This window comes from Amphiura filiformis, chromosome 12 (assembly GCF_039555335.1).
Source record: "Amphiura filiformis chromosome 12, Afil_fr2py, whole genome shotgun sequence".
Classification (NCBI taxonomy): domain Eukaryota; kingdom Metazoa; phylum Echinodermata; class Ophiuroidea; order Amphilepidida; family Amphiuridae; genus Amphiura; species Amphiura filiformis.
The window spans coordinates 13722251-13747616 of record NC_092639.1 but is presented as its reverse complement, the minus strand read 5'-3'; the positions used below and the strand labels follow the sequence as shown (position 1 = coordinate 13747616).

Below are 25366 nucleotides of genomic sequence, written 5' to 3'. Positions count from 1 at the left end.
TATATATAAAGAAATGTTTGGAATAGGCATAATACGTATATAAACAGGAATAGGCATAATACGTATATAAACATGACACGTATATATACACAGTTATATTCACCTTTATATTTAGGTATCTTTACCTGTATAATATGTAATATTTCGTGTGTATTACATGGAGGAACGACCAAAACTTGGTTTCAGAGGAATTGTACTATATAGAATGGTTTAGAAACTGTTTGTCTAATAGCCTTCTAATAGGAAACAATTGTGTTCTTTGCAAATCTCATAGCTCGGAACTTAAAGACAATAAGGTGCTATTTATTGCCTATCTTGCCATATGACAACTTTAACATAATTTGCACGATTGTAGCGCATGTAAACTGAAACCAATTGCACTATTAGTTGGGTGAAATTTGTTGTGTTAAGTACAAACATATTAATATTTAAATGACTAGTTATATTTAATGAACGCCATTGTTAAAGACATAAAATTCATATAAACGTCGATCACGCTGCTCCTTGATTATGTTAATAGGCTTTATAGCTACTGTGTGAAAAATTGGGAGTGGTGAAAATTTCATTCTGCATTTATACGGCGTGACTTTGGCCTTTAACCTTGACTACATGACATTGACTACAAGTATACATGTACCTTGGATTTGTAATCACATCGTTGTGCTGTTACCATTTGACTATTTAAGCTTATTTATATAGGCATATGCAGTATAATTGTATGCAACAATCCCCGGTTGGGAATACTGGACCAACTTGTCAACATAGGACTAGGCCGACATTCGGGCACGTTCAATGTTATTACGACAGCTTGACGATTGCGTTCTTTACCGGATCGGAACTACATGAGATCATTATAATATAGATAGGCCTGCATCAAAATGACATGGACATCACTGATTAAATGATTTTGATTGATAGCTACATAAGATTAATTACTTTAAGTATTGTGATATACTGTATGCTCTCAAAAACGACTTCATCGGGATTTGCCATTCAAATTTCAAAGGTAAGTTTGTTGCGATTGCGTGATCAAGCATTGGTTAATTTATTGTCTAAGATATAACATCCAATTATCCAAGCGGCGAGTGGCATGATTAAGAGAGACGGCAAACTGCTCAGCCGTATGGCACTTTCCATACAATCGGAACACGAAGTAAATGGGGACTGAATTTCGCAGTTGCCGTATTCACTGTGGTACGCGCCGTTCAATTTGCACACTGAGTGATCGGAGCCTAAGCAACACGGCGAATTTAGAACCGTCACAGCGACTCTCACCCAGTCCTATCAAATTTTACTGTATTTAATTAATTTGAATTTGAAGGTTAGTTTTGTAGGGTTCATTATCGAACCCCGACGGTTTTAGCTTGTATTAAGGGAAGGGGCATGAACGTTTGGACAGTATTTATTGTGGGACATCAGAGCACATCAGACATATCAATTGCATTCTGAATACGAAGAATGTCCTTCTGATATCAAATAATTTAGATTTTTGAAATTCGCAATGTAATACACATTTTATGGCAAATCATTAATAATGGATATTTTTGATATTTAACAGTACTTGAAGTAAACTTTATAATTCTGATGATTTATACTTAAAGTGTATGTAGGTGGGATGAAAAGACGACGATCAATTGAAAATTTTGACCTTTCGTATTGAATATATGGATTTTTTTTTTAAAACACTAAAAAATGTTAGGTCTTTTTGGGAAAATAATCCATATCTTCAATATAAAAGGTCAACATTTTCAATTGATCGTCGGCTTTTCCTCCCAGCTACATACACTTTAAGAATATATCCTTAGATTTATAAAATTTACTTCGAGGACTGTTATATATCAACAATTTGAAAAATATCAAATTTGAATAATTTGTCATAAAATTTGAATTATATCGTGAATTTCAAAAATGAAAATTATTTGATATCAGAAAGACATGCTTCGTATTCAGAATGCAATTCGATACGTCTGAGGTGCTCTCATGTCCCACAAAAAATACTGTCGAAACGCCATAAACGCTCATTCTGGATCCCTTAATATTATTTACTAACCTACTTATTTGTGATATTTTAAGCGTTTTAAATTTCAAAAATAATCCCATTCGGATTCAATTACACCGTCGGCCGACAAAGGAAATTTACTGAATTTAGAGAATGCATGGCACTCACTACCTGCAACTATCTTACCAAAGCGATTCATATTCAAATTTATTCCGTCTATAGTCATACTTCTCCCCGAGAATATATAGGCCTACGTAATCTTGAAAATTATATTTGACAATACTTTTTTTCCATGGCACACCATGTTAAGAATGTAGACCTACTTACAACAAAAAATCAAAATCGATTTGCAAGGTTTTGGATTCAATAAATATAAACTCTGTGCTCAGGTACATGTAGCTGACTCTTTTGTCCTGCACACTGACCTATAATACATGATATGGATAGCAGGCGGTGACCGAAAAAGTGCAACCACTTAATTCCATTTCAATTAATTTTTCATTTTATTATTATTTATTAATTTCTTTGTCTTTAAAACTGATTTTTTTTCTAGATTTCCTAGATTTTAAAATGGAATCAGTTCCCATCGTTGACTTCTCAGCCTATAGTTTAGATCGAGACGAACCAGATCCAGATCTATTTCAGAAATTGATTGACGACATATACGAAGCGTTTACTACGATCGGATTTGTGTATCTGAAGAATTATGACGGTGTATTGGATGAAAAGGTACCGTATTCGGCATCGGGATTGTCCATTATAATAATTGTTGAGAATTCATAAAAGCTATATTTCTTCACAGATTTGGCACATGTGTCTGGTATTCGGTGTCTTGAGTATAGACTAAAATATTTCTCTAATTTCGTTTTTGATCTCAGTTCTTTATTTAAATGGTTATGACACAATATGGAAACGGTATGCCGCCAAATTAAAAACAAATATAAAAGAATACATTAATACTGAAATCAGTATTTGTACAAGTCGTTGAGCTTGACTATTCTAACACTATAGCCCCATACACAAATCAAAGCCCAAAAATGCAGGTTTTGGCCCCTTTTTACCATATCAAATTTCGGAATTTTGTTTAGGTTAAACTATTTCTCGGAATATAGTTTCCAGCTGCATCAGACATACTTCCGCTCCCGGCTTCAGCTACTCGATGCGAGGAGTTGAAAGAAAACGCCTTATAATATCTTGCCAAATCTTTAATCCAATATATATAATATTCAACGGCTGTATCGTCAAGAGTACAGTTGAGAAAGTTTCTGAATGTGAATCGGTGCAGTAATGATCCATGTTCAACTGACATCCAGGAAAAAACAAAGATGTGTTACCGTGGTTACCAATAATGATTTGGAGACGGCTCTGGGAACCCACGTCAGCATGCCCATGAGCAGTTGTAAACTCGAGACATTCAAATTAATGTATGCCGCATGGACATTCGGTGACAGCCATTAGGGAGCTGGCAACAGTTTTGAACTAACAAATGGGCGAAAGTGAGTAAATACTTTTAAAAAAACTCTTCAAATTATGGAGATTTGAAACTTGACATGGTTTTTTCCTGTTTCCAACAGGTCGACAAAGTATACGAAGTTACCCAGAAATTTTTCCTTTTGATTATGAAACAAAATGAAATGTGAACAGCCAAAGGGATCGTATGGTGGTTTCATACGCGTTGGAACACAAAGGTACGACAATAATATACGCTTCACTAGACTAAACACCACACTTACTACACTTCACTATCATGACTATATACAATACATTACACTACACTACATTACATTACATTACATTACATTACATTACATTACATTACATTACATTACATTACATTACATTACATTACATTACATTACATTACATTACATTACATTACCCCACACTGCATTGCATTCCAAAACACTATCAAGACTATACTACAGTGCACTTCACTACATCATCATGATCATTGCATTTCAATTTTATTTCATTACAGTTTAATTTCTTTTCCATTTCATTTCGTTTCATTTCATTACAATTTATTTCATTTAGTTCCCTATTTCATGCGTTTTGTAGTCACAGTATTGCTGGAAAATCAAGAATTCCGCAAACTGTAAGTTGACCGTTAATCCTGTCGAATTCACATCACGTAATAAGTTGATACAAGTGTCCTTTGCTGAAATAAGTAAGATTAGGCTAATAAATGGGATGGATTGTGCACTTGTTGTGACACCATGTGCCTGTTCCAGTGCTTAAAATGGCGGAAAGACGTAAATCCGTTTGAATGCAGAGACGAAGAAACTTTAGTCTACAATATGTCCAAATGCCTTTAGATAGTCAGCAAATGGTTTGATCGGTTCCAATGCCTTTATATTGGTCTCTAAATGGTTTTATTGGTTTCTGCAAGGTGTCAGGAAATGATGGTAAGAGTGTGATTCATGAATGTGTCGGATGGAAGAAATTATCAGCCTTAGATGTTAAAAGACAAAAGTCTGGAGGACTCGGAACATGTTCAGTACATGTTCAAATGCCAAGTTGTCCTTTATGGAGTAACCACGTGACCTTATTATTGTGATTAAAATTCCCGAGCCCCCAACCCTTACAAGAAGTTTAGGGGAGGGCGAGTTAGCGCAGCGGTAATTCCCTCGCTTTGCACCACTGAGGTCCCGGGTTCAAGCCCCGGCGCGGCCCAAGGACTCATGTGCAGTTGGTTTATCCCGATTCCATGCTCGCTCTCGCAGGTTTTCTCCGGGATCTCCGGTTTCCTCCTGTATCGCAAAAATCGGTGATTAGTTGTTTGGTTATCAAAAACTTCCTTCACCCAATGGAATGGAATTTGGGGAGCTGCACAGATAATTGGTGGATGTTACAGCCATCATTGACCTTTTTTTTCGTCCAATCACAACTTCACTGCAACCTTCTCAGTTCCGTAACTAATTTCCTGATACCTTGCAGAAACCGATTAAACCATTTGCCGACTATATAAAGGCATTTGGACATTTTGTGGACTAAATTACTTTGTCTCTGCAATTGTCTCTGCAATTCAAACATTTTCTGCCATGACACCGGAATAGGGGCATGATGTCACCACAAGTGACATATTCAATCCCATTTATTAGCCTGATCATGTGTGTATATAATATACTGTGCACAAAATTTATAGTACACTTGAAACAAAAGACGTTAACTAAATTACGGTATAAAGTGGTCGACTGATGTCTTGAGTTTTGTTCTGCGTATTTTAATACTTCAGTCGGATACTAGTCTCAGATAGGCTATGCTTTATTTCCCCAACATACAGCAAATTAGAGCCTTTCAAAAGTCACACAAACAGCGAAGTGGGCGTTATCAAAAGGCAGCGGGAATCGCCTAGAAGGAGGAAATGTCCAAATGTGTCACTTTTGAAACTCTACCTTTTGTCATTTAAATCCGTATAGCGATGGGGAAATAAAGTTACGCCTACATCGTGCCGAATGAGGTATAACGATGCGTAGAACGAAATGTTCCATCTATCGACCACTTAACTATAACCATGATAACATAATAAAATTATATTCATAAAGTATTACTTACTTTTCTTTTCCTTCCTTTTCAAAAAGGATGGCAATTGTAAGCTCAAATGTGTTTATGTTAAAAAAGTAAATTTCAAAAAAGTATAATAATTTTTTATATATAAATTTAGTTCTAGTTTCTTTAAGAAATTGTTTTTGTTGTAAGTGTACGAATAGGCCCTACTTTATCTTTTGCGCAAAGTGTATAATAAAAAGAAGGATAATGCTCAATATTGGATAAAATATGGAAATAGTCATGTTTGATTCGTACAACAAGGTGTTGAATCTGTTGATTCATTTTTGTTCTACAGCGCATCCCAAACAGAAGATGTAATGAAGAGACCGCACATGGATTTAAGAGAGGGCTTCTTGTTCTACCCGCCCGTTTCACAGGTATTACCGATTACAAAAACTTTCGGAAACAAATAATCTGACCAGTCGTTTTGCGGTAAAAGATCATGGCCAGGGGTCAAATAACAAACGAGATTTTGTCTAAAACTACACCAATGTATTCCTTAGTTTTAGTTTATAGTTTGACATGTATGCGATGTACCGTTTTTGCGGAAAAAAAGGTCAAGCTTTGACCTCTACAGGGGTCAAATTTGACAAATTGCTCCGATTTTGATTTTTTTTAAATGGTCTCAAATTGTTCCTCTTACCACAAAAAGAGAAAACAGTACATCACATGTAGGTAAATCCAGGTCTATACTTTCCTGAATCGTTATGACCTGAGTTTTTGTGTTTAAGTTTTTAACATAGTCTGAGCATTTTTGTGATTTGACCGCTATTTCAGGGGCATGACCTTTTCCCCAAACAGCTGGTCAAATTATTTGTTGCCGTAGGTTTTTGTAATCCTTAAAGACCAAAATTCAACTGGAAGGAGTTGCAAGATCCTGATAGGGAGGAGGGATAGCATGATTGATATGATTCTCGAATTCTGTATGGAAGTATTCTCAACGCTGACGCCGCCACGTCAATGGGTTACGAATGTAATCATTCCTCTACCAAAGAAAGGTGACCTCTCTCTCATGACAAACTACCGTGGTATTTCGCTTATGTCCATTGCCGCAAAAGTGTACAACAAGATCCTTTTGAACAGGATCCGACCCCACATTGATCCTTTACTGAGAAGCAACCAGGCTGGCTTTAGATCGGGTCGCAGCTGTGCTCAGCAAATACACATTTTGAGGAGGATCATGAAAGGCAGGTTCGTCATGTTTTCAGTGCTGCGGCATTATGGAATACCAAAGGTTGTGGTCAATGCCATCCGGGTGCTCTACAAAGACTCCAATAGTGCCGTTATGGTAGATGGCAGTATCTCAGAGCCTTTCCAAGTAACAACTGGAGTGCTTCAGGGTGATGTGTTGGCACCATTCCTGTTCATTATCCTGGTAGACTACCTTTTGATGAAATCAACTTCTGGAATTGACGCTGGAATTGTTACCTACCCACGTCGGTCAAGCAGTATCCTGCCAAGATGCTGAATGACCTGGATTTTGCTGATGATATTGCCCTGCTGGAATCTTCCATAGCCCGGGCCCAGTCACAGCTTACTAGGACTGTAACTGCAGCAGCAGATCTAGGCCTTGTCATCAGCGCACCTAAGACAGAATATATGACTGCAAACTGTAACGCCCAACCAGCACTTGAAGTCTATGGTATACCATCAACCATGTCACAGGCTTCAAGTATTTGGGTTCCAAGATGGGCTCTAGTGTTGGAGACCTAAAAAGAAGAAAAGCACTAGCCTGGGCAGCTTTCTGGAAACTGGAACGCCTATGGAGAAGCCCGTCCCTGCCAATCGAAACAAAAATCAAGCTGTTTCAGACAACGTGTGTTACTGTCTTTATGTACGGGTGCGAGTCATGGGTAATTACCAAGGACATGGAAAACAAGATCAATGCATTTGCAACATCTTGCTACAGAGTCATGTTAAACATCAAGCGTGTGGATCGGATTCCAAATGAAACCATCTACAACCTTACCAACACCACACAAATTTCTCGGCCATATACTGCGTCTTGAAGATGGCGAGCCTGTGAAAGAATATGCGCTTTATATTCCACCACATGGGAAGAGGAATCCGGGACGGCCGCGCACACTGTACTTACAGTATGTCCAGCACCTCCTGGGAGATACTGAAGGGATGCTGCAGCCAAACAAAATTGTTTCGCTTGCTCAAGATCGCATTAGTTGGAGAAAGCTTGTAGTCGCCTGCTCCCCAGCCGACTGATGATGAAAGACCCTACATACAAACTTTTATGATTTCTGCCAGTTATATGGAACATATCACTTGATCTGTATCAAAGGCGAGAGAGATACAGACAGCGTACAACTAGTCAAAGTCCCTGTGAAATGTATGCTGTGAATTCTCGCATATTCATGAGGGCCGATTGTTCGATCGTGCCGTGTCTAACAATCATGCCAGCGCTGCGTGCCTTCGCGTATACGCGATAGAGCGTTGCGTGCTTTCGCGATTACGCGATAGACCGTGAAAATACGCGATAATTGCGTAGCAATCTCGCCTGTCGCATTTCATGGAACAATCGGCCCTCATTATCGGCTGATGCTGAGACTAGAGAGATTGCGGAGAGGCGTTCACTGCAAACGCCATACGGGTTACGGATTTCTGCATTTTGCGGTAGAACGTCATAGTCCCGTTCAGAGGGCGCAACACTAAATCACTCCGCATTTTATGTAACAACGAAATTCGGCTAATGTAGTCCATAGTGACTATGAGATTGTAGCGACCATATCTACCGACACGTTCACTTTAAATCACTCAATATCGGCTCATATGAATTCGACAAGTGTCTTTAATGATGACATGCAGATAAAAACTGGAAAATTGATCTCAAAAGCAATTCTCTGTGGCGGATTAAGAGAAAACACGATTTTGAAATGTGAGTGGTGAGTTTAGTATATTTTTAGCTCTTTTTTTTTGCACCGCAAATTAGCGAAAAAAGTCAATGGTCATCGATATATGCCGACAAAAGTTTTGGAATCTAGAGAAACAGAGCTTTAATTTGATACCAAATTTATTTTACCAAGTATTGCAGGGACGCCAGAAATGGCGCTTGAAGTAGGCCGAAATCACACGTTATCCTATGGGCCGCTGAATTAGTGCTGCGCCCCCTTGTAACGGCCGTCATTATGAACGCGTTCCTTTTACATTCTTCGCGCAAAATAAGAGACGCGCTTCACAAAATGTGTTCTATTTCCATCATGATGATAAACAAAGATTACAAAAAGTCATATTCATGAAAAATTATTGGAAAAAACATTTTATTGGCCGAGTAGGCGCCTTCAAAGTCTAGAAATGCGTCCAAAAATCCTCAAAAAGGCTCATAAATGGATTTTAAGGTTAATAGACATTGTTAATCTGCATGAAGCCGTTTTGCTGAATATTCAGTAGGCCTACGCTAAAAGGTCGCAATTGTTACCACTGGAACGGGGGGGGGGGTATTTATACTTGAGACTAAGTAATAAATGATTTCCAAAAGAAAATGGCAACACTGATAATCTAGAAAAGGAATTAATCTTGGTTCAAAGACGTGCTCAAATTGTCGTCTGTAACTAATTTTGTGAGTTTTGTATAAACTTTCGCATATTGGAGGAAAAGTCGAAATATTCGATTTTCGGCATTTCGGCACTGATCTTTAAATCATCATTTCTCTTGAACGGAATGTCGCAGAGACATGGAATCTTCGGTGTTGAGCTTCAAAGTTTCTCTAGTTTACTTAATGAGTAATAAATGTGGATTTTGAAAACTTTTAACACCTTGTAACGGCCGTCATTATGAACGCGTTCCTTTTACATTCTTCGCGCAAAATAAGAGACGCGCTTCACAAAATGTGTTCTATTTCCATCATGATGATAAACAAAGATTACAAAAAGTCATATTCATGAAAAATTATTGGAAAAAACATTTTATTGGCCGAGTAGGCGCCTTCAAAGTCTAGAAATGCGTCCAAAAACCTCAAAAAGGCTCATAAATGGATTTTAAGGTTAATAGACATTGTTAATCTGCATGAAGCCGTTTTGCTGAATATTCAGTAGGCCTACGCTAAAAGGTCGCAATTGTTACCACTGGAACGGGGGGGGGGGGTATTTATACTTGAGACTAAGTAATAAATGATTTCCTAAAGAAAATGGCAACACTGATAATCTAGAAAAGGATTAATCTTGGTTCAAAGACGTGCTCAAATTGTCGTCTGTCACTAATTTTGTGAGTTTTGTATAAACTTTCGCATATTGGAGGAAAAGTCGAAATATTCGATTTTCGGCATTTCGGCACTGATCTTTAAATCATCATTTCTCTTGAACGGAATGTCGCAGAGACATGGAATCTTCGGTGTTGAGCTTCAAAGTTTCTCTAGTTTACTTAATGAGTAATAAATGTGGATTTTGAAAACTTTTAACACCTTATAAGAGGGCGCAACACTAAATCACTCCGCATTTTATGTAACAACGAAATTCGGCTAATGTAGTCCATAGTGACTATGAGATTGTAGCGACCATATCTACCGACATGTTCACTTTAAATCACTCAATATCGGCTCATATGAATTCGACAAGTGTCTTTAATGATGACATGCAGATAAAAACTGGAAAATTGATCTCAAAAGCAATTCTCTGTGGCGGATTAAGAGAAAACAAGATTTTGAAATGTGAGTGGTGAGTTTAGTATATTTTTAGCTCTTTTTTTTTTTTTTTTTTAATTAGCGAAAAAAGTCAATGGTCATCGATATATGCCGACAAAAGTTTTGGAATTTAGAGAAACAGAGCTTTAATTTGATACCAAATTTATTTTACCAAGTATTGCAGGGACGCCAGAAATGGCGCTTGAAGTAGGCCGAAATCACACGTTATCCTATGGGGCGCTGAATTAGTGCTGCGCCCCCTTCACATCCAAACTAGCCTCCTACACAGCCAGTTTGTGTCGGTCCTAACGCTCGTCGTTCCTAGTATGTTCGTGATAGCCGCATAGAGTCTGAACCAAGACTACGTGTAAACGCAATTGCAATCATGATGGCGCTATGCTGAGACAAATAATCTAAAGGTAATAGGAAGCACCCATTGATTCACCTTGGGTGCATCGAACCAGAGAAGATTATCTTCTTTCATCGAACTACTTTCCTCGGTATTGATATGCAAATACGACTGGCTGTATCTATAATGTTCTAAGCATTCAGTCCAGATTAGCGATATTTGAGTTTTGGAAAATGAGTATAGGCCTATGTTCACACGTGTATGCTATTTGTCTAAATAATCTAAACAGAGTTTGATGTTGGATGCCTAGGAAGTCTTGGTGTATATTATTCGAATAACAAGAAACAAACTCCATTATCATATAAATAATACCCTGTTTACTTTCTAAAGCAAAATGAAAATAAATAATCTAATATGCCTAGTTCGATTACTACCCAGCAAACACCAAAATTAATGTTGATCAATTGCCATCAAATTTAAACAGTAAATTTGTAACCAGGCTCGCTGAGATCAGTGATTCTTTTGGGTTTCATCAACTCGTCGATGACATAACCCGCCAAAATCCCGATTCGATCCTTGACTTGGTCTACACTACACATCCAGATCAAGTATCTGATGTCACAGTTACTGAAAAATTAGCTTCATCAGATCACTTTATGGTCACTTTTCACACTAAAAATCAAACTAAACATGTTGCAAACCCACGTCGTAAGTTCTATCAGTTTGCAAAAGCTGACCCTAAGCATCTTAATGAACTCATACAAAAAACAAACTGGGACAGAATCATCATCGCTGGTGATATAAATTTAACATGGAACGGCTTTGTCGATACTTTCTTCTCATGCATCGACAGCGCAATACCCAGTACTACCAAATGTTCTCGTGCAAAACCATGGATAACTCCTGACGTTAAAAAATTGATTACTAAAAAGCGCAAGGCTTTCAAAAAAGCTCAGGGTAGTACTAATGCTTTACTCTGGGATAAATATAAAACAATCAGGAATAATGTCAAATATGCTCTCAAAAGGTCGTATCTTGAGTACTGGAAAAACCTGGTGAACAAAAATGACAACCTAAAAAGATTCTGGAGCTTCGTAAAGTCATCCCGCTCAGAACCTGCAAATCTGTCCTTCAATGTCAACAATGAGCTGTGCACTGATCCATCTAAAATTGCAGAGGGTTTCAATAATCTCTTTGCCAGTTATTTCACAGCTACTGATGACAACATGGTCATTACATCTCCTGTGTTAGAAGTTCCCCAGCTATCTGGGATCTTTGTGACCCCTGAAATGGTGCTCAAAAGGATAAAAATGCTATCTCCCGACAAGGCTGTTGGACCTGACAACATATCAGGGCGTATGTTAAAATTATGTGCCAAAAATATTGCCCCAATTCTGACTAGGATTTTAACATGTCACTCTCATCTGGTGAATTACCAATGGGTTGGAAAACTGCCTATGTAGTTCCGGTATATAAAAAAGGTGATCGTTCAATGTTGAAAAATTACAGACCCATCGCATTAACTTCCATTGTTGCTAAAATGCTGGAAGCTTTGGTTTGTGATGACTTGAGATGTCATCTACTCGCTAATGGCTTGATGTTTGAAAACCAACACGGTTTCACTCCTGGAAAATCATGTGCTACGGCATTGTGTGAGGCTACAACCGAATGGCTTGAAACCCTTGACCGCCGTATGCTGACGACACCTTCCTCTTTAGAGAAATAAAAAATGCCACAGATATTGTTCTTCTCCAGTCAGATCTTGATAAACTGAACTGGTGGTCTAATAATAATGCGCTTCAACTTAACCCATCCAAGTGCCAAGTTATGTGTGTCACCCGGCGTAAATCAAAGCCAACCCTGTCTTACTATGTTAATGGCACCCAGCTTGAAACAACGGATACATTGCGTCTTCTGGGTGTGTCTATTACCAGTGACTTACGTTGGAATTGTCATGTTAATAATGTAGTTAAAAATGCAATAAACTTCTGGGTTTTATTAGGGTTGTTGCAGGCAAAAACAACTCAAAAGTTCTTCTTAAGCTATATCGTACACTTATATTACCTGTCATTGATTATTGTGCACCCGTTTGGAAGGGTGTACCGCAAATGTAACATTGAAAAACTGGAGCAAATTCAACATAGGGCCACAAGACTCATTTTATGTCAACGGAGGGGGAACAGTCATACGAGGAAAGACTCTGTACTTTAGAACTCATCAAACTCAATCACAGAAGAACTTATATATCAATATGTTTTGCATGTTCATGTCTAATTAGTACTCATGTCTTTTATTTTTGTAGGTGGAGTGTAAATGAACGGCATGGAAATCTCATTTTTAAACAGGAAATCACAGCCAAAACAGATGCATTTAAAAACACATTGCTTGTTTCTTTTCCAGCCATATGGTCAAATATAAATAATGATATCAGGAATTCACTTGTCACGTGCACCTTTACCACATTTAAAAAACAACTCAGGGCTTTTCTAAACAACATCTCATAGCTTCAACTTCAATTTTTTCCATCATCGTAGCCATTTTTTTCTTGTCTCTTGTGTTAAATTGTATATAACTTTTGTGTAAACTTATTTTGAGGTTTGCTGAGTTGGGGGCACTGCGCCTTTGGCCTTTCCTGTGCTTTTCAGTGCTCCCTGGCAGCTCAGGAGGCCTCCTTTATGTTATTTTCTATTTTTTGATGTTTGTTGCCAAATGAATAAAATAAAAAAATAAAAAATAAATAAACATATTACAGAAAACGTTAAATGTCGGGTTAAAGGTTATGTGAGGGTCAAGGGCATTAAACGTTTTAATAATATTCAAAAAAACTTTTGTTCAAAACTTGCTGATAAACGTTCTAACACAATAGACACTTAAATATGTTTGCCAAATGATATTTTACTATAGCATTTCGAATTTTGGCTTAAAATGTTGTTGTATTACTTTTTCAGTATAACACGAGTTTTCATGATTTTTATATAAACATACATCGATATGTTATCAAAATGTTTTAACTAAAACCAAAAACACATGCATTATCATGTTTTAAAAACATTTTTGAGTTTACTGAATAGTATCCATAAGCAAAACACTTTGACAGCTGTTTAATGCACAACGAACAAGCAAGGCGAAAAATAGCGTTGCACGAACTTCTGTTCCCCGTCCCAAACAGACAATTATACCGCATTTATGCCGTAACACGACACAATCTTGCCCAAAACGCCTCTTCGCAAGCTGATTTTTGGACGGCATTTTCCACACACAAATGAATAGGCAATTTGCCCGTTCGAATTCGCGTCGAAAAAAATTGAAATTTGTTCACTTCTTCTTGTCTATACGAGATCAAATTTTAACCCCCAAAATGGATTTTATTACATGTCGGACTCTACTTGTTCTATTAGGATACTTTGATTCGCTTCATAACAAGATAAACATAACATTTTTCTGCATTTTATAATGCGTTTTTTTTTGTCATTTTGGAACGTCATTTTTTGCTACCAACCGCAACGTAATCGCCTTACAGTAATTCCACGATTGACCAATTCACAATAGATTTCACCCTCTAGAGGGCATAATAACCGATTTTCGACTAGTGTAGCTTGCTGTTCGCGTTCCCGTGTCACGTTTCACGTAAATTTCGCAATCTCTCTACTTTGACTGATTGCACGCGGTCTGTTTCTCTCTCGTCTGTGATCTGTATTATATATAATATCCGCACAGGGTCATCATACCTATATCTTCGTGTCAAACATTGCCCTGATAGTACGGCGAATATACTCGTTCTTCAAAAGCTACGCATGGCGATTTTGTTCGAGATAGGTCGAGCTACTTAGGCTAAGCATATTTCTGTACAACTTTCTTTATCTGCGTCAATAATAGAATATTGATTTAAATGTAATTGACTACATCTCTACATCTCGAGTTTGTACACTCATCACTGAGCGATCTAGCGATCGGTTTCTAACCAATCAGATAGGACCCCTTTCTTGCGTTCGGAAAGGTGAGCTATCTTATTGGTGAAATACCAATCGCCCGTCCCTCGCCAACGGAGTATTAGGACGTGATTCATAAAAGAAAAAAAAATATTTTATAGAGGCTGTCGACACTGTGATCCGCCTCACAATTCGGTCTCCAAAGACAATAGACATTAAGTTTATCATAATTATTAATTATTATTATAGTCATTTCCATAATTATGGTTAACATAGCAAAAGCAAGCACCTTGTTGGTCTTATGTGGTGGGTTTGTACAAAAAAACTATAGAACTAAGGTGTAAATTATTTTATAGAGGCTGTCGACACTGTGATCCGCCTCACTATTTGGTCTCCAAAGACAACATAAATTAAGTTTATCATAATTATTATTATAGTCATTTCCATAATTATGGTTAACAAAGCAAAAGCAAGCACCGTGTTGGTCTTATGTGGTGGGTTTGGACAAAAACTATAGAACTAAGGTGTTTTTTCACATATATTGGAAATATCTGTGGTTTATTTCATTTTGACACGTTTCAAGAATGTATATCCCGTAATGCTTTGAGTACAATCGACCCGAACAATCGGATAATAACCAACTGATCTGCTATCTACTTTATAGAAGGCCTGGCCTGAAGGAATGCCTGAGTTGAGGGAAAACGTGGAAGATCTGCTGCTTACGGGAAAAGAACTTCTACATCGTGTTTTAGAGGTCATTGCCAGAGGGTTGAAATACGAGGTAAGTACGTATGCGTACACGCACCCGGAGTATAATTGTAGGGCGGTTGACCTGGGCGATGACAAAAAAACACGGCAAAAACCTCCGTCACACGCATATTTTTACATCAGTACAACAATAAAGGGCACCGTTTACATGAAAATACACATAGTATATATTTCACGGATTTGAATTTTTGTGGGCCACTGGAAATTGGTAACTGAAAAATTATTGACACTTACTACAGGTGTGAGCATGTACATTGGATGTGCTCAATTGGCAATATTATCAAGTCAATGGAATGGAAAGGTGAGAATAAAAAAATCCATATCTTCAATATGAAAGGTCAAAATTTTCAATTGACCGTCGGCTTTTCCTCCCTGCTACATACACTTTAAGAATATGTCATTAGATTTATATAATTTACTTCGAGGACTGTTATATATCAAAAATTTGAAAAATATCAAATTTTTATAATTTGTCATAAAATTTGTATTATATTGTGATTTTCAAAAATGAAAATTATTTGATATCAGAGAGACATGCTTCGTATTCAGAATGCAATTCGATAGCTCTGAGGTGCTCTCATGTCCCACAAAAAATACTGTCGAAACGCAATAAACGCTCATTTTAGATCCCTTAATAAGCCGTCATAATATGCGGTAAATTAAACTTTGCCTATTTTACTTCTCTGTGTGCCATATTTTTACCTATTTGAATATATTCTTTATGTGAATGGAAAACATGTAGGACCCACTGATTTTTGTAAAGAGTCATCAGAAAACAGGAACTGCTGAGGGCTGTTCGTCTATACGCTTGAACCATTACCCGCCTACTGCTGACATCGAAGTGGAGGAAAAGCAAGTGAGATGTGGAGAACATTCTGATTATGGCAGTATCACCCTCCTATTTCAGAAGGACCAAGGTGGATTAGAGGTATGGTTAACAGTGTCGTAGCGTGTGTCATCCGGGACGCGAATTAGTTTAGGAGTTATTTGAACAGGGTGTTTCATTAGGGGTATGGTTAGGGTCCTCTTATTCAAATGTTAACTACGGAAAAAATATTGCATCCGGGACGCTTAATTTATTTCTGCAACCATAATGGACCGCAATGCACATAACCCCGGGGGTTCTCCCTGGTTGAAGGTATACGGGGATATGCCACGGTTTTAGGGTACACTGATAGCCAGAATGGAGTCAAGTGATTCTCAAAGTGGAGTAAACTAGCACTGACTCTCAAAAAGAGTCGCCTGACTATCACAACAGTCAGTTGATCTACCCGTGGAGTCAATTATCTATGCCCGTGCAACGGGGCATAGATATTGTATTTGTTGTGTTTAGTCTTCGGCTTCTCCTTCTCCGTCTTCTCCTTCTTCTTCTCACGCTTCCTTTGCACTCCTCTAGCTCAAGAACTAAAGTATCCCCGGGGCCCATACTTGGTATAATGATGGCCCATGACCCCTAGAAATTTCCTAGCGTGGCCCCGACCCCAGAGGTCAAAGGTCATGGCTGTAGGGGGCAATATGTGTAAAATTTGAAGCATCTCTAGTCCAAGAACTATAACGCTCTCAGGGTTCATACTTAGTATAATGATGGCCCATGGCCCCTAGAAGTAACTTATGGTAGCCACGACCCCAGAGGTCAAAGGTCACAGGCTACAGGGGGCAATATATGTAAATTTTTAAAACCACCTTAGCTCAAGAACTATAGCGCCCTCAGGGTTCTTGCTTGGTACGATGATGACCCATGACCCTTAGATATTTCCTGCAGTAACATCGACCCCAGAGGTCAAAGGTCATGGGCTACAGGGGGCAATATATGTAAAATTTCAAACAGCTCTAGCTCAAGAACTATAGCGCCCTCAGGGTCCATACTTAGTATAATGATGACCCATGACCCCTCAATGTAACCTATTGTAGCCACGACCCCAGAGGTTAAAGGTCATAGGCTACAGGGAGCAATATGTGTAAACTTTTAAAACAGCTTTAGCTCAAGAACTAGAGCGCCCTCAGGGTTCATACTTGGTACAACGATGACCCATGACCCTTAGATATTTTCTGCAGTAACATCGACCCCAGAGGTCAAAGGTCATGGGCTACAGGGAGCAATATGTGTAAAATTTCAAACAGCTGTAGCTCAGGAACTACAGCGCCCTCAGGGTTCATACTTGGTACAGTGATGACCCATGACCCTAGATGTATTCTATGTTAGCCGCATCCCCAGAGGTCAAAGTCTAAAGACGTTAAAAAGCAAACTAGGTACGACATATTAACACAGTGTAGCGCAATAGGTAGTATTTTGTTAGCTACCTGTGTTTGCAATGATAAAGGTCTGAATCGTACGTCAAGGAAACTCATCACTTGACAAAAACTCCCTGAAAAGGGAATGTGTAGGTATTTTGATTTTGGTTCCTTGGACCACCTAGTACCTCAAAAGGTTGTCATGATGGGACAAGGGGTGTGGTTGGTTAAGGGGTGGGGTATTAGAGAGAGTGTGGTCCAGGCTGGTGGTGTTTTAGAGAGAGCGAGGGTCTGATGGGGTATAAGAGAGAATGAAGGCTTGGTAGGGTATTAGAGAGAGTGTGTGCTAGTCTGCTAGTCTGATGGTGTTTTAGAGAGATTGATGATCTGATGGGTATAAGAGAGAGTGAAGGCTTGGTAGAGTATTAGAGAGAGAGAGTGCGGGCCAGTCTGGTGGTGTTCTAGAGAGAGTGAGTGTATAGTGAGTATAAGAGAGAGTGAAGGCTTGGTAGGGTATTAGAGAGAGTATGGGTCAGTCTGGTGATGTTTTAGAGCGTGTGAGTGTCTGATGGAGTATAAGAGAGAGTGAGGGTCTGGTGGGGTATTAGAGAGAGTGTGGTCCAGTCTTGTGGCGTTTTAGAGAGAGTGATGGTCTGATGAGGGTATAAAAGAGAGTGAAGGTCTGGTGAAGTATAAGAGAGAGTGAGGTCTGATGGGGTATAAGAGAGAGTGTGGTCCAGTCTGGTGGTGTTTTAGAGAGAGTGATGGTCTGATGAGGGTATAAAAGAGAGTGAAGGCTTGGTAGGGTATTAGAGAGAGTGTGGGCCAGTCCAGTGTTATGAGCATTACATGTATATCAAATGAAAGCTTAAAACAAGTGCTTTCACATGGTGCTCACCAAGTTTTCGTTTGTGAATAGGGGAAGGGGGTTAGGTGTGGTCACGGGCATAGATATTCGTGTTTGGTAAAACACATTACTGTGGCATCTAGTTGAATCTGCTTGTGTAGTCGCGCACGACGTGATAGTTATTTGACACTGACTCTCAAAAGAAGTCGGACCTGACTTTCACTACAGAGTCAATTGACTCTACATTCAGAGTCATCGACGCGGTACACGTGTATTGCTATGGTAGCGGTCATTTTGCATTATGCTGCTGCTCTTTGCTGCTGTTCAGCAGTGCATCATATGTGTTGGTGTTCGGACAGTGTGATGAAATATTTTCATGCTGTAGGCTAACTTGGTCTTGAGCTGGATTCCACAGGAAACTTTTAACCTGATGGTGAGGTAAAGCTAATAATAGTAATCTTTCCTACCTGGCGTCGGACTGTCGAAGTGACCCTATAATAATGAAGCCGGGTGATTCTATAAATGGAGTCTGGGTTACTCTAGAAGCCAGAAACTGCGTGACTCTATGTCTAAAACGACTCCATCTTGGGAGTCATTAACGGTGACTGGCGACTCTTTAGTGGAGTCGGCAAATTATGACTCTTCAAGGAGTCAGATGACTCCTAATTTGGGGTCATTTTAGACATGGAGCTGCTTTTAGATTCTCCCTGACTCTTGTTTGGTTTTCAGTGTACATAAGGGAACTGGTTCTGAGTGAGGGGGCAGCAGATGTTTTTATTGTGTTGAAGCATCGTTCGTTTTCCTCCTGATTCAGTTTTTACAAAAGTATTGCACAATGAACACTGCAACCCTTTTTATATTATTTAATTTCATTACAGTTTTTATACTAAAGGTTTGATACCCGTGCGGGCGCATGTCTGTCTATTTTGAACTTTTATTTTATTTTTGGTTCAATATTGACAAAGCGCCAAAATCAAACTGTATGTTCTACGGCGCTTTGTATTGTGTTGGGAGTTTCACCATTTTCAATTTAAGATTATTGTGGGGTCAAAATTATCAATTCACAAAATCGCTCATGATAAATGGTTAGATACCACCCTTTGTCAACTGTCACTATCATGACTACACCAGGCACAAAAAGAAACTCGTCAGTTATATTCATCCTTGCTTTTCAATAACTTGATAATTTTGGATTATTCTGAAATATACATTTTGTTAATTTTGTTAAGACTTTTTTTTCTCATTCTCAACCCCCAAAATGAAAAGTTGCAATTTTAACGATTCAATTGTGCCTGTTACACTGTGTGCATTATTGATTGACCCGTGGTGCTTGTGTGCAATACAACGATGCGTTCCCATTGAAAATCGTTGAAAATGCAACTTTTGATTTTGGGGTTTGAGGCTTTGGAGATGCATATCTTGGTCAATTCTTGTTCGTTTTTCACGAACAGGGTGTCAAATGAGAAAGCAAAGTCCAATTAACAAAATGTATATTTCAGAATAATCCAAAATTATCAAGTTATTGAACAGCAAAGATGAATATAACTGACGAGTTTCTTTTTGTGCCTGGTGTATATCGATATCCTTATGGTTTATGACTTACGAACGTGATTGATTTGTACACGGTTACAGATTTTGAATCGTCAAGGACAATGGGTATCAGCTCCACCAATTGATGGGACTATTGTTGTCAACATCGGCGATGCTCTGCAGCGTTGGTCTGCTGACAAACTGCTTTCATCGGTATGTGTTATTAAAGCCAGACTATTCGCCGTAGAGGTGACGTAATAATTGGATTAACTACCATAGCAATAGATGAATACAATTTTGAGTCGATCGCCCTGCACTGCAAGCAGATTGCACTAATCACATGTGTATGTCACACAGCATCGTCATCCCTATATCTTCGTGTCAAAAATTGCCATGACAGTAGGGCGAATCCCCTAGTTGTTCAACAGCACAGCATGTTGATTTTGTTTCGCCGTGATAGAATAGTTTTGAGATAAAGGCGGGAGCACTCCAGGCAAAGTATAACACACCTCCTGTACTTGTACGAACACCACCTGTACGATAGATACATAACATTTCTTTTCCACCACGCATATACGTATGCTCCACTGCTGAAATCACGGTCTGCGCGCACATTACCATGTTACTAAGAAAATTCGATTTTGTTTTGGTTAGTTTTTGTTTTCAAGATGCAGGCGGGGAATTCAATACGCAGAGTAAAGGTTATCATACTCTTTCAACACATGTATTCAAGTGCAAGCCTTACAATTGTTTTTTACAGAAAGCAAAATAATTGGATATATTCAGAATTTTGGGGAAAAGGCATTCACAAATCTAAGCATGAATATCAAAAGGATATGGCACCCCCATATGAATGATATGATAGTAGCATGCAAAACTCAGGTAGCCAATTCAGACACACGTGCTGACAGCACTGGCTTCCCTGTTGACATTATAGCTATACAGGGTGTCTCAATAAAAATAGGCCCTATGGAAAGTGGTGCATAGCTTAAAATATCGACAGTAAAATAAAAAAATTCTTAAAGATTCAAAAACCATGAAGTGTCTGCTTAACAGTGGTGCAAAAATGATCCAAATCCATTCATGCGTCACTGAGATAATTAAGTTTGTACAAATAGACACATTTTTTTACCATTCCAATGGGGGTAATACACGTTAACAATAATTGTAGTTTAAATAAAAGAAATAAAAGAAAACGCCAAGTGTTGCTGAGTAGGAGTTTAAAATCAATAAAGAATGTTTTTCACATGTTTCTCTTTGGGTTAAAGGCTCGGATAGCAACGTTTGCACAGTATTTACTACATAACTCGAGAACCACATGACCTACAGAAGTAAATCTGTAATATCAATGCAATATTTGCAAAACTCTCTACCATTCGCAATATGATGTGAACTACCAAATCCCAATGATGCCTCTTTTCTCTTATTGATGTTGTTTATCAATTTTTGTTTATTTCACCATCAATATTATCACCTGGACATTTCATTTTAAGGGAATCAATTTCTTTTGAATCAAATATTTCAGCCACTTCAATATAAAGTTCAGCCCTACTGTTGCTTGACAAATGTATATATGAACAGCGACATTTTAACGTATTTTTTGTGGGACCTGAGAGCACATCAGAAATATTGTATTGCATTTCGAAAATGAGGAATGTCCTTCTGATATCAAACATTTTTTAATACGCGACATAATGCCGTTTTATGGCAAATGATTACAAATTTATATTTTTGAAATTTAACGGTCCTCTAAGTGAATTGTATAAACTTATTGATATGTACGTACTTAAAGTGTAACTGGGACGAAAAACTGTCTATCATAAAATCGAAAATGTTGACCTTTCATATTGAAGATTAAGATTTTTTCCCCAAATCACAAAACACACACAAAAAATGGGTCTTTTTGGGAAAAATCGATATCTTCAATATGAAAGGTTTTCAATTGATGGTCGGTTTTTCATCCCAGCTACATACCCTAAGTACATATTATTAGATTGATGAAGTTTACTTCGAGGATGGTCAAACATCAAAAATACAAAAAATATCAAATTTTAATAATTTGCCATAAAATGTGTGTTGTATCGCGAATTTCAAAAAAGTAACAAAAATATTTGACATCAGAAGGACATTTCTCGTATTAGATATGTCTGGTGTGCTCTCAGGTCCCAAAAAATACTGTGCAAACGTTGCTATCCGAGCCCTTAACCCAAAGAGAAACATGTGAAAAACATTCTTTGGGAGATTGATTGATTGATTTTAAACTCCTACTCAGCAACACTTGGCGTTTTCTTTTATTTCTTTTATAATAAACTACAATTATAGTTAACGTGTACTACCCCATTGGAATGGTCAAAAAAGGTGTATATTTGTACAAACTTAATTATCTCAGTGACGCATGAACGGATTTGGATCATTTTTGCACCACTGTTGAGCAGACACTTCATGGTTTTTGAATCTTTAAGAATTTTTTTATTTATTTTTTATTCTATTTTTATTGAGACACCCTGTATAATATATTTAAATCATAAGGTTAACAATTATATAGTACAATGGAACATAGTGAAACACTATACATGCTATGCAAACGTCTTTATTGTCTGCGTCAACAATAGAATATTGATTCTGTTAAATGGAATAGAATCTCTACAACTGAGTTTGTACTACATCACTGAGCGATAGCTATCGGTTTCTAGCCAATCAGATAGGACTCCTTTTCTTACCTTATGGTGAAATACCAATCGCTCGTCGCTCACCAACGGAGTATAGGCCTATAGTTCAGTATATTTAGTAAAGTGGCACTTGATGGTGTTATTACAATTCTTGCTAGGAAAAAATAATTATTTACCTGCGTGGACGCTGTGTGTCAGCAAACATAGATTGAATACAATACCGCTCTTTTCAAATAAACTTTTTATATAAATATTTGCAAACATCTAAAACTATATTTTCTAGAATTTCAGAGAATACTTTAAATATTGGCTGGTTATTTTTCACACAGTGATGTTAACTAGGCAATGGCCTATACTTCTAACATACACTATTTGTAGAGGTCACGCGTCAATGGTGAGAGCACTGTGTATTGTGTATAGGAAAACGGACAGTAACTGCAGTATGTATGGTTGAATGCATGGTACTGTGGAAACGTTTGTTGTATAGCCTGCCCTCGAGTCTATACAACAAAAGAAAAATTGGTCCATGATACACTACATGGATTATAATTGCATTTTTTTTAAATTGGTATCGTTTGTAAAAAAAGCAGCAGCAGCAAAATAAAAAAGAAAGAAAGAAAGAAAAAAGCGGCGTGATCTATAGTGCGCTACGCACAGACACAACACACTGACCACAACAGCCTCACATCATTCCACATAGACATTCCACAATTGACCTACCTAGTCCAGGGAATTTCAAACTCAATTTTCCACGAAAGCGTAAATGATTCGTCAACAATAAAACGTATTAATTATTAAATAACATTTTCCATTCAACTCTATACTTCAAAGGCAAATCAGGAATGTTTTGATGTATGTACTTGTCGGACAATCTGTGGTGGTTTAGGTATAGGCTAATGCGTTGCGAAACCCATTTCCACATATGGGCCCGTTTCACAGAGCCTTGCGACTGATTTTCCACACTTAAGCCCTCATTAAATCATGTAAAAATCATGTGCCCTCTGGCTATGTGAAACGGTTCCTGGTCCTCGTAATCAAATATTAGTTTTGATGAGAAAAATGAATTTGTATTTATTTCACAGAAACATCGTGTAGTAAACCCAGTCAGTGAGTCGGACAAGCGAGCCGATCGTTATAGCATTATCTACTTCGGAAGTCCCGACGTGGGAACCACCTTGGAATGTGTTGACGGTAGCAATAAGTACCCACCTATTAACTTGAAGGAATATAATGAGCAGCAATATAACAAACAGTACAATATATCGTGAAGATCCGTAACCAGCCTTGTTGAAATCAGTATAGGCATTTTGTACACACCTTACCTTTTTGCCAGAATTAATTATAGATTTGCTTTTTTGTGTCATTTTTATGTCACATAATTCTACTCGAGTAAGGAAGCTGATACAGAATCGATGTTATTTGTGTTTCAAGTTGAAACACATACTGTATTACCCCATGAAACAAATGTAAGAAAGGTAACCTACATGTAGTGGCGGCGCCAGGAATTTTTTTCGAGGGTGCATTGGGGGTGGGGGACAATGAATTTTAAGGGAAAATCAACCATTTTGCCCAAAATATCCGCAAAATGGGAAATTGTAAATATAAACAATTATACATAATATAATAGCCCCGATATCAACGTATTAGACAATAAACGATAGAAATTTGTAATTTTATTATGCTTTATCGTGTGAAAGTAGATAGGCAGGTATATTTTTTTATAGTGGATGCCCGGGGGCACTTCCATGACAGATATGCATCATGTGCCTCGGGATAGACTCCCTTTTTCAAACCGGCTTGTACCCAATGACCCCCTTTTTTGTGTTATGGTCCTACCTTCCTTCCTTCCTTCCTTCCTTCCTTCCTTTAAAGTGCAGCCTCAATTATGAGGAAAAACGCACTGCTTGTGTGCATGGGTAGGAACAACTTGAACATAAAATTGTAGACAGGTGCGTAATATACAGTGCAGGTTAAAAACTGGGTGGTGCGGAGCTACATCAGGAGACGATCCCTCAGCGCAATCTTGAAGGCGTCGAGGGATGAGTACTCAGCTGGATCCTTCTTCAAGATGTTCCAATCCTTGATGGTACGTGGGAAGAAGGAACTGGCATAGACTGATGAGCTGGTCTGAGGGTACACGAAGCGAGACTTGTGTCCTCTTGTCCGAGATGTGGATTGGGTAAGGTAGTTGGTCCAATCAATGTCGACTAAGTCTTGGTGGATCTTATACATCATTACAAGGCGGCTTTGTTGGCGTCTCTCTTGTAGTGATGGCCATTCTAGGTGTTTCAGCATGGCAGTCACACTGCTCTCCCGACTGTAGTCACTGGTGACGAAACGTGCAGAGGTACGCTGAACCTGTTCAACTTTGCGGATGTTACGCTGGGTGTGGGGATCCCAGGAGGTTGCAGCGTACTCCACGATTGGTCTTACAAAGGTTGTGTATGCAGCTGCCTTGATCTTACGGCTACAGTGACTAAGGTTGCGATTCAAGAAGGCCCGGGTGGAGTTAGCCTTCCTGGTGATGGCATCAACATGGGCATTAAAGCTAAGTCGTGAGTCCAAGTGCACTCCAAGATATTTTGCCGAGCTCACATTCTCCAGGCTGTGTCCATGGATGGTGTAGGATGGAGGGATTGGGTTGCGTTTGTTGGTGATCTGCAGGACCTGGCATTTAGATGCGTTGAATTTCATCAGCCACTTGTCTTCCCATGCTTGGAGGGAGTTGAAAGCAAACCTTTCTAGTGAGACACTTCAAGACACTATACCCAATGACCCCCTTTAAAAAAATTCATGTACTCAATGACCCCCTTTTTCTATTTCCTGCTATACCCAATGACCCCCCTTTTAATTCCCAAATTTAGGTG

The 25366-nt window shown here is 38.4% G+C and overlaps 1 protein-coding gene and 1 long non-coding RNA gene across 2 annotated transcripts; both read left to right on the top strand.

Annotated features, from left to right (window-relative positions):
* The first annotated feature begins 965 nt into the window (after nucleotides 1-965).
* LOC140165829 (uncharacterized) lies at nucleotides 966-3615 on the top strand. Its single transcript, XR_011860772.1, has 3 exons — nucleotides 966-1006; nucleotides 2553-2728; nucleotides 3574-3615. It is a non-coding gene; the product is annotated as an uncharacterized lncRNA (long non-coding RNA).
* A 13-nt stretch (nucleotides 3616-3628) lies between these two features.
* LOC140165828 (uncharacterized) lies at nucleotides 3629-24170 on the top strand. The gene is made up of 6 exons (XM_072189151.1): nucleotides 3629-3687; nucleotides 5844-5925; nucleotides 15118-15234; nucleotides 15964-16149; nucleotides 19933-20043; nucleotides 23582-24170. Exons 1-6 carry the CDS (start codon nucleotides 3629-3631, stop codon nucleotides 23765-23767), a joined length of 741 nt encoding a protein of 246 aa, XP_072045252.1. The 3' UTR covers nucleotides 23768-24170.
* Nucleotides 24171-25366: the final 1196 nt, after the last annotated feature.

Coding starts and splice junctions, on each gene's coding strand:
- LOC140165828 (XM_072189151.1), top strand. CDS start 3,629: ATGAAATGTGAACAGCCAAAGGGATCGTATGGTGGTTTCATACGCGTT. Junction 3,688..5,843: donor ATACGCGTTGGAACACAAAG/GTACGACAATAA, acceptor TTTGTTCTACAG/CGCATCCCAAACAGAAGATG. Junction 20,044..23,581: donor CTGACAAACTGCTTTCATCG/GTATGTGTTATT, acceptor TTTATTTCACAG/AAACATCGTGTAGTAAACCC.